At 27.6% G+C, this 8,037-nt stretch overlaps 1 protein-coding gene and 1 long non-coding RNA gene across 3 annotated transcripts in view; both read left to right on the top strand.

The window, feature by feature from the left end:
• Window positions 1–2,506, top strand: part of LOC117170345 (ras-related protein Rab-39B) — a 21,923-nt gene extending 19,417 nt beyond the window's left edge. The window contains exon 3 of the mRNA XM_033357085.1: window positions 1,039–2,506. Coding sequence (XP_033212976.1) covers window positions 1,039–1,477 — 439 coding nt within the window. The 3' untranslated portion in view covers window positions 1,478–2,506. The remainder of the gene's footprint in view (window positions 1–1,038) is intronic.
• Window positions 2,507–5,015: 2,509 nt separating this feature from the next.
• Window positions 5,016–8,037, top strand: part of LOC117170153 — a 6,186-nt gene continuing 3,164 nt past the window's right edge. For both annotated transcript variants that reach the window (XR_004466728.1, XR_004466727.1), the window contains exon 1: window positions 5,016–5,436. This is a non-coding gene — a long non-coding RNA (uncharacterized LOC117170153). The remainder of the gene's footprint in view (window positions 5,437–8,037) is intronic.

Below are 8,037 nucleotides of genomic sequence, written 5' to 3'. Positions count from 1 at the left end.
GTACAAAGCTTAATAATAAAAGATGTAAAAAAATATATTTTAACAATCAATTCCAACGGCATCAGCCGGTAACGTTGTACACGAAAATACGAAACCTGGCGGACACTAGACGAGGCTCTAGAGAGTTCGTATTTTTGTGTACAACGTTACCGGCTGATTCCGTTGGAATTGATTGTTGAAACATATTTTTTTACATCTATTATTATTAGGATTTGTACTTAAACGTAGTTTTCTTTCGGCTCTTGCATTTCTCAAAGTTCGAGACCGATATTTTATGTATAAAAAAAGTTCGAACGTTCAAAAAATGTTGAGGTTCTGAAAAAAGATGAAATAATTTTCAGTGAAGTTCCTACCAAAATGTAGTACCTAAACGTACTTTATTGTACTCTAATACATTTCCCAAAGTTTCAGCTCGATATTTTATTTACAAAAAAAGTTCTTAGGTTCAAAAAAACATTCAGTGAACGGAAAAAGTGAGGTCGGTAATATAGGTATTTAGCTGTGCCACATGCCCTTAACGTAGTTTTCTTTGGCCTCTAGCATTTCTCAAAGTTTGAGACCGATATTTTATGTATAAAAAAAGTTCGAACGTTCAAAAATGTGGAGGTTCTGAAAAAAGATGAAATAATTTTCAGTGAAGTTCCTACCAAAATGCAGTACCTAAACGTACTTTATTCTACTCTAATACATTTCCCAAAGTTTCAGCTCGATATTTTATTTACAAAAAAAGTTCTTAAGTTCAAAAAAACATTCAGTGAACTGAAAAACTGTGGTCGGTAATATAGGTATTTAGCTGTGTCACATGCCCTTAAAACGCTTTTATACAAAAATTAATGTACAACTTTAAAATCGTACCTATTCTTTCTAGTTCGGATTTTTGTAAATAGGTGGCGTATCGCAGTTGAACTATTCCCAATAATTTTACCAAATTTTATACAAATCGAACGACCAGGGGTAGATCCTGATATTTCTGACATATACTGACCCAACTTGAAATATTGTAACACACTCTAATATCGACTATTTTTTTGTTTTCAGGTCAATTACGAAGTCCTACTACAGAAACTCTGTCGGAGCTTTGCTCGTCTACGACGTTTGCAATCGGGCGAGTTTCGAGCATATACCCCAGTGGATGATGGAAGCTCGTAGACATATTGAGCCAAATCGTCCAGTCTTTGCTCTCGTAGGTTGCAAGCTCGATCTAGTAACAAATGGAGGTCGACGTGAAGTTTCCAAAGAAGAAGCTCGAGCTTTCGCCGATCAAAATGGGATCCATCTCATCGAGACTAGTGCAAAAACGGGAGTCAATGTCGAGGAAGCTTTTCGAGCCGTCACTCAAGAAGTCTACAATAGAATACAATCTGGCGAATACAAAATTGAGGACGGCTGGGACGGAATAAAAACTGGCTATGCTAGGCCCAGTGGTTTAGATTTTAATCTAGTCGAGGCTGAACCTGCAAAGAGTTCCTGTTGCTAAGTCAATTTTCAACGAAAAACAAGAATGCAGTAGAAAATTCTGACTTGTCGCAGTTAAATTCGAAGTCTGCGACCAAATCATAATGACTGATCACGAGCCAAGAGAGTTTGCAGCTTGGAAAATTAATTTTCATTCGCAAGTTCTTCACTTAATTCTCTTCTGAATGGACAACAATTACAATTCTTTACGAAGTTAACTCTCAGTAAAAATAGTTTTCTCTAATGAAAAAAAAATGATTAATATTTTCTGGCTTAACATGATTTTATCATAAAATATTTAGTCTGCCCTATAAATTTGTCCCATTTTGCGTAAAACAAGTGTGCTGACTTCCCAATGCATGCAATATTTTCTACTGCATTCTAACTGTATAAAAAAAGACTCTTAAAATATATCGAACATTGTGTATAGAGATAGATATTGATTTTTGTATATAGTTTATCTAAGATACATTATAATTGACATTGGGCGGAGTATACGAAATATCCTTGGTTCGTTATTTTAATTCTGTCTCAAATTGATTCGGAGCCTATTTTCATACTGCGTTTATTATTAAGAAAATAAGTTAAGAAATATTAAAAAAGGGAGTATCCCCTCTATAATCATTTAGTATGCCCGCAAATAATTTTTCATCTGATTTGTATGTTAAGAAAGATGTGGGCGATGATTTTCGAAAAATCAATTCGGGTAATAATGTCACGTGTAACAAATATTTTATACTCGGAACATCTTTGTAATATTTAACATTCGTAGAATAGAATTCATGGTGTTTTTACCTGGAACGGAAAAAGATATTTGGAAAAGTTTGTTGAATGAGGGAAAATATTTTTTCCTCTCTCAGGAAACTTGTTTTAAAAATGCAAATTTTATTGATCTATAAAAATTGCATAGTAGTGGATATGTATAATTAATTAACTTTAAGATACTATTTATGTAGGTAATCGAACGCTATCAGAAGATGATGCGACGGAATGTTTATATACTAGACTGAAGAGAAGATTAATCTTCTTATTAAAAATCAAGTAACAAAAACTACAGTTTTTATATTCAAACCCAAACTAATGAAACATTCAAAACTGACAGTGAAATGCTAAAAAATTATAGTTTAAGGTTGAGGTAAACTAATTTTAGAAATAGATTTTATATTTCGGATGAGATATAATGCAAAATTGAGATATTATTGCTAAAATTAAAGTCTGTTTCTAGCTGTTGGAATTAAAATCTGAATCGTGAAAGTAAAAATAAAAAGGCGTTTCAAACAATTTTCTTAATTTTAGAAACTAGATTTAAATCCTACTTCGTATTTTTTTTTCAATGATAAATTTTTGTCTTTGGAATAATTTTCTAGATTTTTCAGAAGAATGTTCAATGTTAGTATTTCTGGGATGGGCGTAGCTCAGTGAAAACCTCGATATAAATTTTCAATTAATGGATTTTAATTTTAAATTGTTTTATTTCGTTTATAAAAGATTCGGTGATAAAAATATTACAAGATTAAGATTCTGGTCCTTGAATATTAATCGTCAGAGAAAAGTCGAGGAGTATTTAAAATTAATTTTTTCGGCTGCCTGGTATAATATATATTTATTAGTAATTGTTTAACCTTGTATTTGCTATTTCTTCTTCTACAGATGCTTCCTCCTGACAATTATAGTTTTAGTTAAAATGATAATTCTTTTAAAAATTGTTATTATTTGTATAAAAATTCAACAATTTTTAGAAGGGTCATCCTCTTTGGTTTAAAAATTGATATCTTTTGGCAGAAATTACATATTTTTTCGTTAAAAATGCAGCTATTTGGTCAGGGATTTCAATACCTTTTGAAAATTCATCTTTTTTTAATACAACTCTTTTTTATTTAAAATTAAAATGTTTTTTTGTTGTAACATCTACCATCAAATTAATCGTAGAGAATTCATTATATTGTTTGAAAATCCAACCATTTATGGGTTTTTTTTTTTTTTTTTTGACAAAAAATGTAACTTCTATCTTTGGTTAAGAATTTGTCTTTTTTAGTTTGCATTTTTTTTACAGAAAATTAATCATCTTTGTTGAAATGTTCTCTTTTTGGGTACAAATGTACTTTATTGTTTTTCCTACCTTTACTGAAAAATCTTTTTTGATTAAAAACTTCTGTTTTTGTTTGGATAATTCAACTTCTGGGTTGAAAGTGGAACCACTTAATTGAAAATTTATTTTTTGTTGTTTGAAGAATCATAATTTTAGTCGAAAATTCATTGGTTGAGAATTAAGCTACTTTGATAAAAATACGTCTTTTTTGTATACAATTAATATTTTTGTATGAACATTCAACTGTTTTTATAGGAAATTTGTATTTACGAGATGAAAAATCTAATTTTTTCATAGAAAATCATTTTTTTGTTTTAATTTGTCGATTTTGGTATGCAGTTCGTCTTTTTATATAAAATTAATATTTTAGGTTTGAAAATACAAAGGTTTTATAGAAATTTTGTATTTTTGGTAGACAATTAATATTTTCGGGTAGAAACTTTAACTTTTTTATTAAATAGAGATTCGCCTTTTTCGTTTTTGAACCCATCCTTTTTTAATGCTATACATCTTCTTTGTTTACCATTAATATTCGATGTTTGAAAATTCAACTGATTTATAAAAAATTCATCTTTTATGGTAGAAAACTAATCTTTGTCGATTGAAAAAAGTAAATAAATTTGGAATTGTTTTATTCCGTTTATAAAAGATTCGATGTCAAAAATTTTACTAGTCTTTGAATTTTAATGCTCAGGGAAAAGTCCGGGAATTTTGAAAATTGAGTTATCCCGCTACCCTTATTTCTTTCATATTTTTTGATTGAAAATGGTTATTAGTAGCTTTCAATTATTAATAAATGAATATTTCCAATCCAATTATTTTCATCGAAAATTTTTATTTTATTCATTACGAAAGAAAAAAAATATGGAGATTTTGAGAAAGTAAAATTTATCAGGTTAACCAGATACGCATCAGAAAGAAAACCCATAATTAATAATAAAAAAATTCAAATATTAATTGAAAAGATGAAATTTTATCTCCAATTTTTATTTAGTTTTGTTAAAATATTTCTGTCATGCTTTTCTAGGATTTTCTATGGAACTTTTCAGTATTTCTGTCAAATATTTTTATTGCAAACGGTCATTATTATTACATAGTAGATTTCTTAATTTATTCGTTTTTCTATTAAAAAAAATTATATTTCAACAAGTATAAACTGAAATTTCAAAGTTAAAAATAACGTTAAATTAATAATGTTAAAAGTGCACATTTTCAAATCTAGGGGAAAAATTTCAAATTCTTTATTAGCAACCTAGAAACTTGATTTTATTTGTAAAACTTTGTAATATTTTTATTTTCATAGAATTTTCAAAGAATTTTTATAAACTTAACAATTTCTATTGCTAAATTAGCTAATTTTATTTGAAATTCAAATAATCTCAAATTGATATTTCGGGTATGAATTTTGGATTTATGGGTTGGCAATTCTGAACGAACTAGTGACTGACGTCCTATCCTGAGATCTAAACTGTCGCGTCGATCGCTCCGAGATTTCAAGTCGAAAATGGATCAATTTCGTCAGGATAAATCCTAATTTTGGTTGATTTTAGTAGCGTAACCGCCGACGGTCAAAATAATGTAAAAATTACAGAAAATCAAAGCAAGTTTGTAGAACTTTTCGGATTTCAGGGTTAAACGTTCCGGTATTTGCAGTGACGCTTATTCGGAAAAATGTTTAAAGTTCATTTTACCTATTTTGGCCACAGGATTGGTCAAATTTTAGGTTTCTAGTGATAAATTTGAAGCTTCACTGCCATTTAGATACAGTTCGTCGCGTGTAAAAAATCGTTTTTGTGAGTGCGAATTCTAAAAGTGTTTTCCAACGAACACTTTTCGCGCGGGAAACTGTTGGAAATCTGGGAAATTCGAACTTTAGTGACTACGCAAAATAGGTAATCATAACTTTAGTGTTTTTTACTCCAAATTTTTTCTGTTTTCAAAAAGATTAGGATTCTATTATTAGAGCTTTTTCTTATTAAACATACCTATAACCATTCATTCAATTAAATTTACAAATAAAAGAAAATGATATTAAATGTATATTTAACCAAAGGGTTTAATACTTAATATTAAATATAATTTATCATCTCATTTTTATTTATGGTAGTTTTAAATTTTTGGTCTAAAAAATATTGTATTTCATTTGTATTTTTCAACATAATTTTTTCTTAAAATTATTTTTATTTTACGTTCAAATATACTTCAAATAATTAGTTTAATAATTAATATTAAATTAATTTGGATACGTATATTTATTGTTATTTTTGGCGGAGTTTCACAATTGTTTTTTTTATTAAGAGTGTTGTTTACACCAATTTTTTTACTAATGAATCATTATCTGTAGATGCAATGGTTTATTTTTTTAGTAACCGGGTTGAAAAATATAACTTATTGTTTAAAAATGGTATTTATTTATTTTTCAGATGTCAATACTGCAAAATAATCAAAAGCCTCTCTTGTAAAAATGTAGTATTTATTATTTATTTAAATTTAGTGTTTGCAAAATTTTAAATACTATCAAAATAAAATTCCAGATTTTATTATTCTACAATACTTCTATGTTTCCTTTCCAAAAAAAAGTTTTTAATTATAAATATTAGCGCAATAAGAAATAAAAATTAAAAATCTCTTATTTATATCAGTGTTGGGTAGTAACTTATTGCAAGGAACTAAATTACCGATAAATTATGCTATTTGTATCTTTTAGGGAAACTTCGTTACTTTTAAAAAAATAACTTGCAACGAAACTTGGTAACGATTTTTGCAGTAATTTGGAATGTTAATTTTAGTTACTTTGAAGTTTTTGTTTTTGCATATTATCTTTCATTAAGAAAGGTTTATGGGTAGAAAATGAATCTCTTTTAGTCCAGGATTCAGCTATTTTCATCAAAATTCATATTTTTTGGTTGAATTCAAGTGTGATTGATTTCAAATTGGTCTTTCTTGATTGAAATAATGTCAAATATAATATTTTTCGTTCAGAATTCATCTATTTTTATTAAAAATACAACTATTTTATTATTTTGAAAAGTAAATTTTTTGTTGAAAATTCATATTTTCCATTTAAAAATACAACTTTTTTTAGAAAGCTCTTCTGCTTAGCTTGAAAATGCAACTAATCATTAGAAATTGTTTCTTTTTTCAAAATTCGACTTTTTGGTTTCCAAATCGATAACTTTTGTTAAAAAGACTCATTTATTTTTGTTGAAAATTCAACTATTTTATTAGAATATTAATCTTATTTAGTTGACGATTCATCTGCTTTGATGCAAATTCGTCTCTTTTAATTGAATTCAACTTTGGTGCCTTTCACATTAAAAACTTTTTCAATTGAAATAATATAAATTATTATATTTTTCGTTGAAAATTCATCTATTTTGATTCAAAAGTCATGCATTTTGTTAAAAATTTAACTATTTTATTTGTTTGAAATGTAACTTTTTGTGAAAGTCATATTTTTGGTTAGAAAATGCAACTTTTACGTGGAAAACTCCTGTTTTTGGTTTGAAAATTAAAAAATTTAATGGATATTTTTGGTAAACAAATCTATTTTTTGTTGGCTGAAAATTGAACTATTTTGATACAAAATTACCTTGATTTGATCCTTTGTGGTGGAATTCAACTTTGAATTCAACTATTTTATTTTTGTTGAAAACTAAACTTTTTTTTGTAAAATGTTTATTTTGATTAGGGAATTTCATCTCTTTTGGTATAAAAATTTGTGATGAAGGTTCAGCTATTTTTCTTTGAATTTGTTTTTTTCTGGTAGAAAATGAAACTATTTTTTTTAAATTCAATTGTCTAGTTGAAGATTCATAATTTTAGTTGAAAATTTAACAATTTTGTTGTAAAATCGTCTTTTTTGTTTGAAAATGGTAGAAAATTCAACCATCTGGTTGAAAATTCGTGTATTTTGTTAGAAATTTAAGTATCCTAGTAAAACGTTCAAAATTTGGTCGAAAATTAATTATTTTGTCGGAAATTTACCTCTTTAGCAGAAAACTCCTCTTTTTGGTTTTAAAATGCTAGGAAATTCAACTATTTAGTTGAAAATGTAATTTTTTGTTGACGATTTAACTCTTGTTAAAAATTTAACTTTTTGATTTGAAAATGGTAAAAAATTCAACCATTTGGTTGAATATAAATATTTTCGTTATGAAAATTCAACCATTTGGTTGAAAAATTCACGTATTTTGTTAAGAATTTATGTCTTGGATTGGATTGGTCTAAATTGGATCGAAAATTAACTTTTATATCTCTTTGAAGAAAATTCTTCTTTTTTTGGTTTCAGATTCCTAGCAAATTTAACTATTGCCCTCACAGCAATAGGATATACCGGGATATCCCATTTTATCCCATTTATCTCCCAGGTTGTCCCAAGGATATCCCAGGGATAACCCCAGTATATCCAGGGTAACCCTGGGACGTTTACGGGATATTCAAATGTCCCAAGTAGGATATAAATTAATTTTATATATCCTACTTAGGACATT

Source organism: Belonocnema kinseyi, chromosome 3 (assembly GCF_010883055.1).
Source record: "Belonocnema kinseyi isolate 2016_QV_RU_SX_M_011 chromosome 3, B_treatae_v1, whole genome shotgun sequence".
NCBI classification, from domain to species: domain Eukaryota; kingdom Metazoa; phylum Arthropoda; class Insecta; order Hymenoptera; family Cynipidae; genus Belonocnema; species Belonocnema kinseyi.
Note: the sequence above shows the minus strand (reverse complement) of the source record. Positions and strands in the feature narration are given on the sequence as shown.